The following is a 13,783-nucleotide window of genomic DNA, read 5'->3' as shown; positions in this document are numbered from 1 at the left end:
ATTAGGTGTCTACTGAGGAATTTGCAACGCTAAGCATTGGTACTTTCAGTGCATTAGAGAAAAGTCCAGATAATCGTTGTAAACATTTTCTCAATGTCTACCATGATCTGGTTTTCAGAAGTAATTCATACACAGATGTTCACTGGTAAAAAAAGAAAAGGTGGTAAATACAAATGGTAATTTGCTTTATGTGGGATTTAGAAGCACTTGAAGATTGTGTAGAGCAGTGATGGGCAACCTTTTGAGCTTGATGTGTCAAAATTCACCAAAAAACCGAGCATAACTCAGGTGGTGTGTCACTTAGAGAAAAAAAACATAATTTCACGATATTTATAGTTTAAATAACAAAAATGTATAATTGTTTCCCCTTTAAAAAAAGGAAAAAGGAGAGGGGGGAAATCATTTAAATTTTTTAAAAATAAAATTAAAAAATATTTTTAAATGGAAAAAATAAGGCAAAACCCAGAGGTCTTTCCCAGTGGGACTCAGGCCTTCTTCCAACGGGTCTGCTGCTCGGGTTGGGCCAGCGGCATTCCGCCAGTGGCCAGAAGTGAGGTCTCGGCATGCGGCCGCGTGTCAGTGCTGACACGCATGTCATAGGTTGGCCATCACTGGTGTAGAGAAGAATCTTACTACAGGGCATAGGAAACTTGCTAAGTTAGTTACTTAATATGGGGAAAGGTAAGGTTCCTTAGAGGACTTATGAAATTTATTATGCTCCCTTATGAAACAATTTGTATCTTGCTCTGGAGGCCAAATTCCAGAACCTCCTGCCCCTGGCTGCCAGAACTGCCAAAATGCATTTCTGGCATTTCGAAATTACTTCTGTTCACTTTTTATTTTATGCCCTTGTGTCCTTGCTGCAGCTGGTACATAAAAATGCCAGTACTACTATTAGTAGTAATTTGTGATCAGCTAGATCCTAAATTGCATTTGTTTCTCATAATATTACACTAGTGACTCATTGACCTTGTAATTTCAACTTCTCTGTTCATACACATGATTATCTTTAAAAAGCAAAACAAACAAATCCAAGGAAGTTTTTCTTGCTAAACTCTAGTGTCATTTTTGGCAAGCTACAACAGCCAGTTAATTACCCCTTCCTCCTTGTTGCTAATGAGTATTTGCCAGTTACTGGTACATTGTATGTAATCCAGTTTGAACTTCCGTCCCCATCCCGTAGCTCTACTTTATCCAGTCTGAGCAAGTATCTGCAGGCACAAGTATAGAAGTCACACACAGCTGCTTGATTATGAAGATGAGGTCACTGGAAAAGCAATCTACGTAATGTACCAGCTTCTTTTGCAAAAGGAGAAGTTCCACTTGTCTCAGCTCCCTTGCCAAAGTAATTTGCCTCTTCAAATGGTCCATGTATGTCTCCATTTGAATACTATGGGTGTAATCAGCAAATTTTATTTTCCTCTTACTTCCAACAAATATACCCACACCTAAGGGGGAGGGCTTGCCTCACCAAATGCTTACTTAGTGAGAATCCCTTTCATATTTTTCTAGTTTGAGATTGTCCAATAGTTTTATGTGATTTTTCAAATACTTTTTTCTGAACTGGTGTTATTGTATTGTTTTCATCTGCAAGCTTCAACCCATTCCTCGATGTGTCCCTAGGTCAGCAATAAAATACTGCAAAACAGGGCCCTAACAGTGATCACTGAAGAACATTACTTACCTTATCCCTGAAAAAGTTTGTTCTTTTATTACCTTTTGCTGTTTGATTTTGTTACCACCATATCTTGCAGTACAGAGGTTTAATACATAGGTGGGTTCCTCCATGATGCTGAAATTGGATGGCTCTCTATCATCTCCTACACCTTTGTCCAGAACACAATTTTTCATCTTGATAAAGCACTATCTGATTAGCTTTAGCACCATTTCGCCTCATTTTGATTGCTGAAGACCTGATTAAGAATCTTTTAAAAAGTAGCATAGTGTTACCTTAGCTGTGAGCACTGTGTGCTAAGCACAGAACCCTCATTAGGGCTGCGCTTACTCCGAAAAGAACAGAGCTAGAAATGAGGATTGCATTTTTTATATATAAAATGGTTTTATCCCTTACTGTAGGTAATGTGTGGGCAATTTAGTGCCATCAAAAAAGTGACTGAAAACATATCCAGTAGTCAGTACCCTGCATTGCTTCTTAAATCTCCATCTGTCATGTAATAATTCTATAAAAATAAGCAGTGATGTAGTCATTCTAGCACAAAGTACACAGTGCTAACACATCTAGATTAAGCTATCTGAGTAAGGCTCAGTCTAGAGTCAATGCTACATCTGGCTCCAGTTTAATAGGGCCAGGACAGTAAAAAATTAAAAGGCAATGAGATGCTTCAGCATTGAGAGAAGTATAGACCAAAAAAGGATCCATCTGTTATCTGTGATTATCTCTTTTAACTATTTACTTTGCTCTCAGTACCTTGCATGTACAGGGGCCCACAGTACTGGTGGTGTGAGTATAAGTGTACATAAAAAAACCAAATGTTAGCAAATAATGTACACTTTTTTATAGAGCGTAGGTGGCAAGTTTTAAATGAAAACTCAGCATACCAATTCCAATGAAAAAAAGACTTTGATGCTGAGGCAGACATTTTTCCAGGGTCAGAAATGTACTAATTAAAGTGAAGGGCAAAAGGGAACCTGAGCAGAGGAAGTGACTTCCTAAAACCATTTGCATTGACTTTGAGGAATGCAGCATAGAAATGATTACAAGTTGGTGCTTCTGTAGAAAACTACTTCCTGCTACACTCTGGGCTAAAAGGAATGAAGAGGGCACCAATCCATTCAGACCAGCTGCACATCATATGTCCCCATTTCATAGCTGAAAGCTTGCATTCTGGTAATAATTTTTGTATCTTGTGTAAGATAGAGCTTAAAAGCACTGGAGCTTTATCTCAGTTTCAGCTGACACATGGCAGTAAAAGGACAACATGCTGATAAGATAGTAACCTCTGAGAGAAACACTCCTCAAGGCAGACACTGCATCTCCCATGCCCAAATTAAGGTTTTCCCACTGCACTTCCTGTCTGGATACCAAAGCCAGTCACCACTGAGGAGCATCTGTAGGCAGAGATGTGCTTGAGTGGCACGCTCTGGAATGGCAGGTGGTATTCACAGCACACTTCCTTCCTGGAGTCAAAGGTCACCATGTGCTTTCTTTTGTAAGGCAGCAGGCAAATAAGGCTTTGCCATGAAGGATAAACCTCTCCCCAAGCTCAAAGAGGCTACTTCTACATGAATGGAACTATAAGTACTCCCAGGCCGGGAAAGAAAGAAAAAACAACAGATTTCAAACAATTCCTTTTTACAGTATGTACAAAGTCCAAGAGGCAGAGGGTGGCCTCACACAACATACAGACAGGAACAGAAAGACTGAACTGGGGAGGCTTGCATTGTTGGGGCACACAGCACCTGATTTACACAAATCAGCTAGGTAGGGCACAACAGACCTTCCCAGTTGCTATTCAAGCTGACCACCCTGCAAGAAATGTTCAGGAAATTCCCGTAAATGTGGGCAGTGCTCCAGGCAGAAGCTTCAGCAAGGAACACTAAGCAACAGACCAAGGGAAAGGAATCCAGACAATCATCTTGTGATACAGGGGAAGGCTTCCTCTAGCACCAGAACAGGGCATGGGACATTTAACAAGAGGTCACTCTTTGACAGCCTTGGGCCAGTACAGCTCACACCCATTGCAAGTTTTCAAAAGGTGGGCAGCCAGTTGCTAGGCTTGCTCCTCCATCTCACCAAGAGCTTTCATATCCAAATATCACAGGCCAAGACATCCATCCCTTCACTCCCTGCAGGGAAGGGAAGGTCTTGCAAGGTATGGAGAATAAAGAACTGCGTGTCTGAAATTCAACCAGCCCCATCATCACATCCTTTTGTTATGAACCCAAAATATGTGTGGTGGTGTCTATTTAAAAGCAGGGGCTGGGAAGGACAGGCAGCCAGTAACCTTCCAGCAGAGTGAAGCTAGGCAGCAGTAGAGACCCATCCCAATGAGAGCAGGTCCAGCCTGCCAAAAGGCCCTATTTTATGCAAACTGGGTGTATTTTTTGTGCTGCAGAGCAAAAGAAGCATCTGCCACTGCAACACACATGGCCTGCCAGCAGGGAGAGGTGTTGGAAAAACAGTGAATGGAACGGAGGGCTTTTCAGGGTGCAGCAATCCTGGAGGCAAAGTGCTGCAGTTTTAGTATTGCTCCTGCCAAAGGAGCACATACCTGGCTTGTGCTCATTGCAGCCCCTGCTGCCTCCCCCCCCCTACATTTCCCAGGACATCTTGACTCAACAGATCCGTCTCTTTCCTGTGGTTGTCTTTGCAGGTGCCCATATATGTGCTTGCACCAGATGACCACTTATCACAAGTATAAATACACCAATCTGGATGTTCTCCTCACCTTCCGCCAACACAAGTAGCCATCTGGGGTGCAGCACAGGAGCAAGAGAGCCTTGGATGGAACCCAAGGCTAATGTGTCCTCCCTCCCCAGCATTCCAAATGTCCTGTGATGCCACATTGCTTGGCCCACCACTAAAAGTCCCTGCTCCAGAGGAGTTCTGGAAATTGGCCAGTCAACCCCAAGTCAGGTGAATAAATATTTCTGCAAGTCCCAGCTCCACAACTCACACGTACAGGGCTCAGCTTGTGTTTGGTAGGGGAGGGGGCAGAGTCTGCCTCACATTATGGCAGGACCGTCAAGCAGAACAATCAACACCATTCAACTGATGTCTAATGCAATTTCCAGCGCTTCCTCATGTGAGCCAGTCACATGACTGAGTATAGTCTAGGTTATCCGATCATGTGTCCTGTTGGGGGAAAAAGGAGAAATATAACTCGAGCAATTTCAGTTTCAGCCATATGATGGTGCTGGAGTAACAGCAACCAGGAACTAGGAGTTTTTTCAGTAATCTTTTTATCCCCAGTTGAAGAAGCACTTGACTCAGAAGGCTTCTTGCAGAGAAGAGGCAAAACACTACAGATCACACACAGTTACTGTAGCCACGACACAGCTGGAAAATTTGAAATATTGGGTTAGGACCAACAGGAGATAGATAGATATAAAGTAATTAACGGAGCTGCATGAGACCCAGTGCTTATTGTGGCATATTTCACTTAGCTCTACGTCTTGGCTGCAGGTTGCACAAGAAGCTTCTGTATGGCACTTTGGTGCCATTGTAAATCAATCCCTTTTACTTGTTGGTTACTAATTGTAACATGCCATCTAGCAGCCTACTTTAGATTCCAGAAGAGACCCACTCTGCCTGCAGGCTGTAATGTAAGCAGCCTGTGATGTTGCCTCTCTTAATACCCTTCCCCAAGCCAATGACATAACTGGGGCATCCTTACCATTTTCACCTCCGGGGCGGGGGATATAGGGATGGAGCAGAGCCTTGCTGACTGGCAACAATGGCTGTAGATGAGAGACCTGCAGAGAAGCAGAAGCATAATGCACAATGGTGTGAGGGGTACTAAAGCAGTTTCCAGCACAGCACTGACTCAGGTTTATAGTGGAGATGTTGCACAGTGCCTCAGAAGAGCTTCAAGGGCTGGGTAAGGTGGCAGCACCAGGGCACCCAGGAAGGTATGACTAACAGTTGCTAGGGCACCTGCCTCTGCCACCACCACCGCCGCCCCCAACCCCCACCAATAATGCTTCCCCTTCCCACCCACCCACCCCAATGCCAATGCCCCATATGCTCTCACCTGTTGCATAGGGCAGGTTGTACTGGGCCGGCAACAATGAATAGCCCAGGTGATGGTGATGGTGATGTGTGGACATCAGACGCTGTGAAGGAGAGGAGCGAGGCCGGTCAACGCTTCTCTCAGCACCACTGGAGCCCCCTACACCGCTGCAGCCTGCACTGCTTCCTCCCACCCCACAGCGCTCCTGAGAGGCCTTGTCGCCTATCTGTAAAAGTAACCAGACAGACATGCTGAAGGCCAGACATGAATCTGCAAGAACAGGCCAGCCAGTACCTAAATGAGGCCAGCTCTTCTGTGGCTTCCTTGCAAGCCATGTTTGTTACTCTCTCGCTCACACTCCAGGCAATAAACAGCTAGGGAATCCCTGCCAACAGCCCACATGCTTTAGTTCCCGGTTCCAGAATCAGCCTGGAAAGTACGGCATTTACACCTGGATAGTTCTGTGCCAAAGGCAGCACTGAATATATATTTCCCATTCCAGCACACCACTTACCGTTGGGGACTTGCTCTTGTAGTGGCTGGCGTGTTGTTGCAAGATGTCTAGGGCCTTGGATTCAGAACTGGATTTACAGCCAGTGCTGGGGCTGGCTCGGGACTTCTCACTCTCTTCACTCCCAGAGGATTTGCTGCCGTATGGGGAGAATGAGTAGCTGGAGGGCAGGTATGAGCCTGTGGAGGTGATGCTGATTAGTACTTTCCCACACACAGCAGAAGAGCAAGCTATTAAAGAGACCAACTGCCCTTAAATATCCCCTAACCGGAAGAGGCGAGAAGCTGAAAGACCTGAACCATGGATTCTATCAGAGAGAAGTTTAGAAGATTGTGCATACTGCACACATTCACTAAGATCCAAGAGAATTTGGCATCTCAATCCTGCCAAAAAAAATGTTCCTAGTTATTTTGGGTTGCAGTAACAAGTTTAAAGCAGCCATTGCTCCATCCATAGCAGAGTCAGAAGCCAAAGGACCCCTTGGTAGAACTTTTAAGATCTGGAGGAGTGGATGATGCATTGCACACTTTCTTGCCTATTCCAATTAACTAGCATTACTTGCTTGGGCATCAGCAAAATTGTACAAATATTATTTTATTTTTGATTCATAAAAATTATATACCACTTGGCTGAAAAAAATCCTCAAAGCACTTTACAAAAGATGAAACAGTAACATCAGGAAGAATTCAAAATATATATACAAGTCTGCCTATTCCCATCTCTTTTTAAAAACAAGAGGGACTGTAGTTCAGTGGCAAAGCACATTCATTGTCTGCAGCAAGTCCCAGGTGCAATCACCAGCATCTCCAATAATACACCCCCATCATTCTGCCTGGACACAGAGGTCCAGTGCTGAGGGCCTTCTGGTGGTTCCCTCGCTGCGAGAAGCCAAGTTACAGGGAACCAGGCAGAGGGCCTTCTTGGTAGTGGCACCCACCCTGTGGAACGCCCTCCCACCAGATGTCAAAGAGAAAAACAACTACCAGACTTTTAGAAGACATCTGAAGGCTTTAGGGAAGCCTTTAATGTATAATAGATTATTGTATTTTAATATCCTTCTGGAAGCCGCCCAGAGTTGCTGGGGAGACCTGGCCAGATGGGCGGGGTATAAATACATTATTTATTATTATTATTATTATTATTATTATTATTATTATTATTATTACAACAACTCTCAAAACCCTCTGCCTGACTTTCAGGAGATCCACTCCCAGCAGACAGTACAAAGCTAGATGGTCTGACTCCATATAAAAGGCAGCTCCATATGTTTAGATACTTTCTCACGGTTCAAATATTAACACTGTTTATCATTAGCTTGTGTATCTGGGAGGTTTCTATTTCAGTATGCATTCTTCATTTTGGTTCCAGTATATTTATTTTGTTTTACTGGGGAAGCTGATAATAAATGCAGTCTTTGGGACGTAGACATTTCAATGGGGTACTTTTAACTTCATTATCCAGGCTTGCTACAATACCTGGCACCTGTTTTGTGTTGAGCTAGATGGAAACATTAGATCAGATGGATTTTTATTTAAGGAAAACATTTTAAATAAGCTCTGTTTGCATCTGAATTTCAAATCTTATTTTATGTTGTGCTCTCTCTCTCTCTAAGCTTACACATTCTTGATGTTTTTACATTTTGAAGATTGCATTTATTATAGAGGTTCTCTTCTGGAGGGCCATACAGGTCACACACACTATTCTGGAAGTTAACCCACGGTTTGCAAGCTAACTTGCAAATAATTTAATAGTTATACAGTGTGATTGCACTGTTGATCTTAAAACTTGCTTTGTTGGTCTGTGATCCAGGGATGGGGAACCTGTGGCCCTCCCACCTCCCATTAGCCATAGCCAGCAGAGCCAATGGTCAGAGATTGTGGGACTTATAGCCTAGCAACATCGGGAGGGCCACACTGATCTAACCCAAATGTACCACTTCTTCATCTTCTTGTTGTTGGATAGTCACCACACTATACAGACATATTCACTCCAATTTCCAGCTATCAAATCTCCAAGGATGAAAATGATGGCTCATTGCTCATGGAGATCCATCAAGATCCCACCCCATTATGATTTATACAGTTCTGTTATTCTCAGGGTCCACCTCAAGCTCCCATACCTGGGTAGTTCTGCATCATAACAGTGGGCATGCCGCGGTAACTGGGATGGTTGGGATCATATGACTGGCTGTAGGAGTAGCCGTGCATGTAAGGGATGTAGGACTGATGCTGGCTGAGAGGTGAAGACACTGGGACATGGGTGCTGGGTCTGGGTTCCTTCGCCACTAAGCGCGATTCCTCACTGGAGGGCACTTTGCAGTCGGAGCTTGTGCTCTCCTTCCCATCCTCCTTAGCAATGGGCTCTTTGCTGCGGCTCCTCTCCTCCTTTAACTTTCGATCTCTTTCTTCCTTCCACCGCTCATCCTCTGTCTTGATGTCAGAGTATTTAGCAGGGTAAACGTAAGTCCACATGCGAGGCTCAGCTTCCTGTAGCAAGATACAGTCAAGGATGTCAGGTGTCTAGAATCAAAGACAGGGGTCAGCAACGTTTTTCAGCCGTGGGCCGGTCCACCGTCTCTCAGACCATGTGGTGGGCCAGACTATATTTTTTGGGGGGGGGGGGGGAATGAATAAATTCCTATGCCCCACAAATAACCCAGAGATGCATTTTAAATAAAAGCACACATCCTACTCATGTAAAAACACGCCGATTCCCGAACGTCCTTGGGCCGGATTGAGAAGGCAATTGGGCAGCATCTGGCCCACGGGCCTTAGGTTGCCTACCCCTGATCAAAGGCATTTCTGAAGTCCTGGAAATCTCAGATTTGACTTAAAATTAAGGGCCTTTGTGGGTGCAATTAAAGGGGGGAAACCACAGGTAGCATCCACCAAAGCCTCACCAGTGAAAGAAAAATGAGCAAGATTTCTGCCCTCCACATACTTCCTCTTAACTATTTATTACTGTTGTCCTGTAGTAGGCTCTTTTGTGCTTTCCTGCCATCACCCAAATCCTTGTCCAGAAGTTGATATTCTGCATTCCTACAAATTTTGGAATGCAAGTTATGCACAAGCTTAGGTAAATATTCTTTACTCATTCTTGAGCTCTGACGAATCATCTTATTAAATTTGTTACCACTCCAAAGTGTGGGGATTATGTTGGCAGAGCTGAGGTTTTTTTAAAAAAAGAAACTGGGCATCAAGTTATCCCAGCAATCTTATTAGAACATAGATTTTGAAGCTCTGACCAGTGTTTTTTTTCCGTTAAAAAATGTTTAGGGGTACTCTCATTTTCCTACTCATTGAAATACTGCCCCTCAATGAGGCCAAACTTAGATTCACAAAATATTTAGGGGTATGCATCCCCCTGCATCCCCCCAGGAAAAAAGCACTGGCTCTGACCAAAGAAAGAGGAAAGCTTCACACCTCATAGCCCTCACCACTATCTAGGCCAGGCATCCCCAAACTGCGGCCCTCCAGATGTTTTGGCCTACAACTCCCATTATCCCTAGCTATCAGGATCAGTGGTCAGGGATGATGGGAATTGTAGTCCAAAACATCTGGAGGGCCGAAGTTTGGGGATGCCTGATCTAGGCTGTAGGTCCCCAAACCCAGACAACTACACTTGTCCAAGAGCAACATGTCAATTCATTCAGTGCCGGCAATGGACACCCAACTTCAGGGGTCAGCAAACCTTTTCAGTAGGGGGCCAGGCCACTGTCCCTCAGACCTTGTGGGGGGCTGGACTATATTTTTTGGGGGGAAATGACCGAATTTCTATGTCCCACAAATAATCCAGAGATGCATTTTAAATAAAAGGACACATTCTACTCATGTAAAAACATGCTGATTCCCGGACCGCCCCCGGGCCGGATTGGGCCGCATCCAGCCCCCGAGCCTTAGTTTGGGAACCCCTGCCCAACTTCATCACTTTCAGTCACAATCACTCTGCCCCTGGCCTAGGTATGAGTAAGGGGATGGATGACCGCAAAGGAACAAGAGGTAACAGAAACAAAAAAATATGAGAAACACACAAACAATCTCATTTGGACTGGTTTAGCCCTCTCTTCCTTCCCTACAGAATATTTCTCTCTGCAACCTCTTGCATGACAGTGTGAACGGTTCACAATGTTGGCCATCACAGAGGCAGCTGGCACTTACCCCACCCGTATCATGTATCAAAATGTGATCATACAAAGTGGGGCAACTCTGGTTCCAGTGTTCAGCCACTGGTCCAACACAATACCCACTGGAAGCTATGTCTGACTCAGTCAAAGAGCAAACTGTCTCTGAGAACCAGTCTGAAGCCCTGTGCTCTTCAGTATTACTGCACTGATCTAGAGAACAGCTAGTTTGCATCTCCCCAAAAGATTATTTGAGACCAATCAATTCTCTCCTCTACATTTCCCAAAGCCCTCATGTTTTAAAAAGAAACAGTATAATAATCTGTAAGATAGAGACACACTAGCCCATCAGCAGGAATCACCACAGTCACTTAAAAATGGCTATAACACCACTGAGGTTAATTCATGGTTAGACTGGTTGTCTAAAAGCTAGGGGCCACATGCTGATGAGGAAAAAATAGGAATCAAACACCATCAAATGGTATGTGGGCCTGCTCCATCTGTCCATATAGTTCTGCAGCTTACATTCATATATGCAAAGATCCAAAAGTTAGGAAACTGAGCAAGCATCAATGAGAACTAACACACTCCTCCTTTCTTTCCCTTGGCAACAGGCAGCCACATTCTAGGACCTAGTTCAGGGAGTGCTCACTGTCTTGGCAGCTGCTCTTCTCATCTCAGCCACTCAAACACACACACACACACACTCCTGCTTACCTGTGAGTACCAGAGTACTGGGTCCACCTCAGCCTGCCGTCCACAGTCCAAACCTGCCTTTGACTCTGTCTCTTTCCCCAGATGGCTTTCACTTAATTTCCCCTTGAGGCCTTCTACAGTTTGGCCTTGGAGCTTTGAGGAATTCTCCAACTTGGGAATTATGACTGACTTGGCTACATCACTCCCCTGATCCTTGGTCTTGCTCAGTCCAGATTTGACCAGGTCAGTCAGGCTGGGTGCTTTGGTCAGTGTGGGAGGTAGAGACGGCTTCTGCTTCCATTCCTCCTTGAGTGCCACCTCTCTCTCTTTTAGCCCCAGCTCTACTTTCTTGTCAATCCCACGCTGCTGCTGCTCCAGACTCTGGCGCTGCTTTTGCTGGTCTTCGTACTGCTGACGGTAGGCGGGGTTAGTGCTGAGCAGATGGGCATGGTAGCCTTGTTCACTATAGCCATAAGGAGGCACGTAGGCATACTGGTTATAGTAAAGAGACTGCATGTACATATTGGACCTCTGCTGGATGACAGACGGCTGCTGGCTGGAAGGACCCAGGTCTGCCTTCTTCTCCTCACAAACCTCGTTCTTCACTTTCACCTCTGGGCTCGGTGGCTCCTCATCTTTCTTCATTTTCAGGGCCTGACTGTCTATGGTGGCTTGGCTGTTGGGATTAATGGAACCAGGACTTGACTGTGCATAACCCGGAGAGTAATAAGCCTCAAATCCTTGATAATAGGGAGAGTCCTTGTTTTGAGGTTGTGAGGGAAAGAGGGCTTTTTTGGCCCCTTCCTTGGCAAGCTGCTCAGGGTCCTTTGCCTTCATGCTCTCCAGCTTGCCTTCACCATCCTCCCCTGCATCTGAGATGTCAGAATAGGCTGGGCTGTTTGTTTTCACAGAGCTAGCTTCAGCACCATTTTGAGTAACAACATGAAGTGGAGTCATGGGTTGTGTGGGTGCTGCACTATCAAGTCGGCTGGCACCCCCAATGGATGGGCTTGGGGCATTATCAGTGAAGCTGTAGATCTTATCTGCCTCAGCCTTGATGCTGGCAAGGCGGCTCTGGTGGGGGTCAGATGAGCCATTCAGGAGACTCTCTCCTTTTGCCCCAAGGTCACTGGGCTCTCCCCGGAAGGGGCTCTTCCCTTCCTCAGGTCGACACACTTTCCCAGGAGTCAAGGGGCTCTCTATTTCCTTGGACTCTTTTTTCTTCTTATCCTTCTTCTTCTTGTCCTTGGCAGGAGTAAGTGCGGGACTGACCGTGAAAGGCTCTCCCATTACAGTTGGCTTGGGTTGAATAGGTTTCAGCTGGGGACTGTTGGGCATGGCCTGAACCACTGTGGTGGTGAGACCAGTGGAGGAGCCAGGGCTGGTAGCAGTGAATGTAGCTGTTTGGAAGGTGTAGATTTGTGGTGGGATGGCTGGGGCTATGGGTCGAGCAGACTTGATGCTCTTTGATGATATCTTCTCAGGCTTGACACTGACAGGCTTTTTAGCTTTTTCTTTGTCACTGCTCCTCTTCTCCACTGAGTCAAAGCCATCATTGCTTGTCTCATCAGCTACCAGAGGGCCATCCTCAGAGCCATCATTGGACAGAGCACCAGAGTCAGGGTCTCCTTCGCCACCAAGCTTCTTTTTGCAAGCAGCCTTGGGGTTGAACTTGCTTGATGGTGAGGGACTGTGCGGTTCCATCAGCCGTACTTTGGGAGTAGTTGATCGAGCCGGGGAGACTGAGCCCTTCTGGCTACCAGAAGCACCATTACAGCTGCCCAGGTCAGCTGGAAGAGATGACTCCTCCCCATACTCACTATCCCCATCAGCTTCAGGTTTGCTGTCATCATCTGTGTGTGCATGAGCCTGGTGATACTTGAGTCCATTGATGTGCTTATACTTTTTGCTACAGTTGGGGTGGGGACAATCAATGAGAATGGGGGAAGGGCAGTTCCTGTCAAGAATGGCGGGTTCTACCTTGACAGTTGTGGCAACTGCTGCAGCAGCTGCTGCCGCCGCAGCCATTGGTGTAGCAGCTGAACCCATGGAGTTTGTACGAACACGCTTGCTCCCCTTGGAGTCTTCAGAACTTGAATTCACTTCCATGTCAGAAAGGGGCTTGCTCTTACGCTTGGTCACTGATGAAGGGCTGGCCTTGACATCCTCAGTTGTGCCGCTGGGTGGGAGGCGGTGCTCAGAGGAGTTCTGGCTGCCTCTGCGTCCCTTGCTATTGGCCCCTGCCCGAGTCTTGCTGCTGTTGCTTGCCCCTTTGCTATCAGAGGCTGCTGTGCTCTCATTCATGGGAGGGTTACTGTTGGGTCTCATGCGCTTGCCTCTCCCTCGACCATTTCGCATCTCCAGGTCACTGGTGGGAGAATCACAGAACCTAGGAGATAACAGAACAGGGCTTAGAAACATTCAAGGTTAGACTTCAAGCCATGCCCACCCTCTGCAATTGGCTCTTGCCTCAAAAGCTACCACAAAGTGATTGAGAGAGTACTAGAGTCTCTGGCACAATTCTCCTGCTCTTATCTGCAAGGCTACTATATACACACATCCTTGGCTGGGTTTCCCAGGAGTAGGCAAGCAGGAGGCATACATACACTGTTTTCTAAATCAGGAGGAGGCAGACTGTATGGCCCTTAGGGTTCTTTTCAGACACCTGCAGAACCGCGTTAGAATCCTGAGACTTCTAGCTTTTAACATATCTATTTCAAGCATTTAAAAATGGAAGGACTGTTCCGCAACTTCTAAAACAAG

At 45.8% G+C, this 13,783-nt stretch overlaps 1 protein-coding gene across 6 annotated transcripts in view; it reads right to left on the bottom strand.

Annotated features, from left to right (window-relative positions):
- Positions 1–4,319: 4,319 nt before the first annotated feature.
- The window catches only part of ZNF609 (zinc finger protein 609), a 116,935-nt gene continuing 107,471 nt past the window's right edge, over positions 4,320–13,783 (bottom strand). For 5 of the 6 annotated variants that reach the window (XM_060282630.1, XM_060282629.1, XM_035131162.2 and 2 more), the window contains 6 exons: positions 11,042–13,409; positions 8,324–8,690; positions 6,208–6,383; positions 5,715–5,919; positions 5,358–5,436; positions 4,320–4,816 (listed from right to left, as the gene is read on the bottom strand). In XM_060282630.1, the coding sequence (XP_060138613.1) occupies positions 5,363–5,436; positions 5,715–5,919; positions 6,208–6,383; positions 8,324–8,690; positions 11,042–13,409 (3,190 nt within the window). In that variant the 3' untranslated portion in view covers positions 4,320–4,816; positions 5,358–5,362. The remainder of the gene's footprint in view (positions 4,817–5,357; positions 5,437–5,714; positions 5,920–6,207; positions 6,384–8,323; positions 8,691–11,041; positions 13,410–13,783) is intronic. The other variant, XM_035131166.2, reaches the window with a different exon arrangement.

Source organism: Zootoca vivipara, chromosome 14 (genome assembly GCF_963506605.1).
Source record: "Zootoca vivipara chromosome 14, rZooViv1.1, whole genome shotgun sequence".
NCBI lineage: Eukaryota > Metazoa > Chordata > Lepidosauria > Squamata > Lacertidae > Zootoca > Zootoca vivipara.
This window is presented reverse-complemented; position numbering and strand designations above follow the sequence as displayed.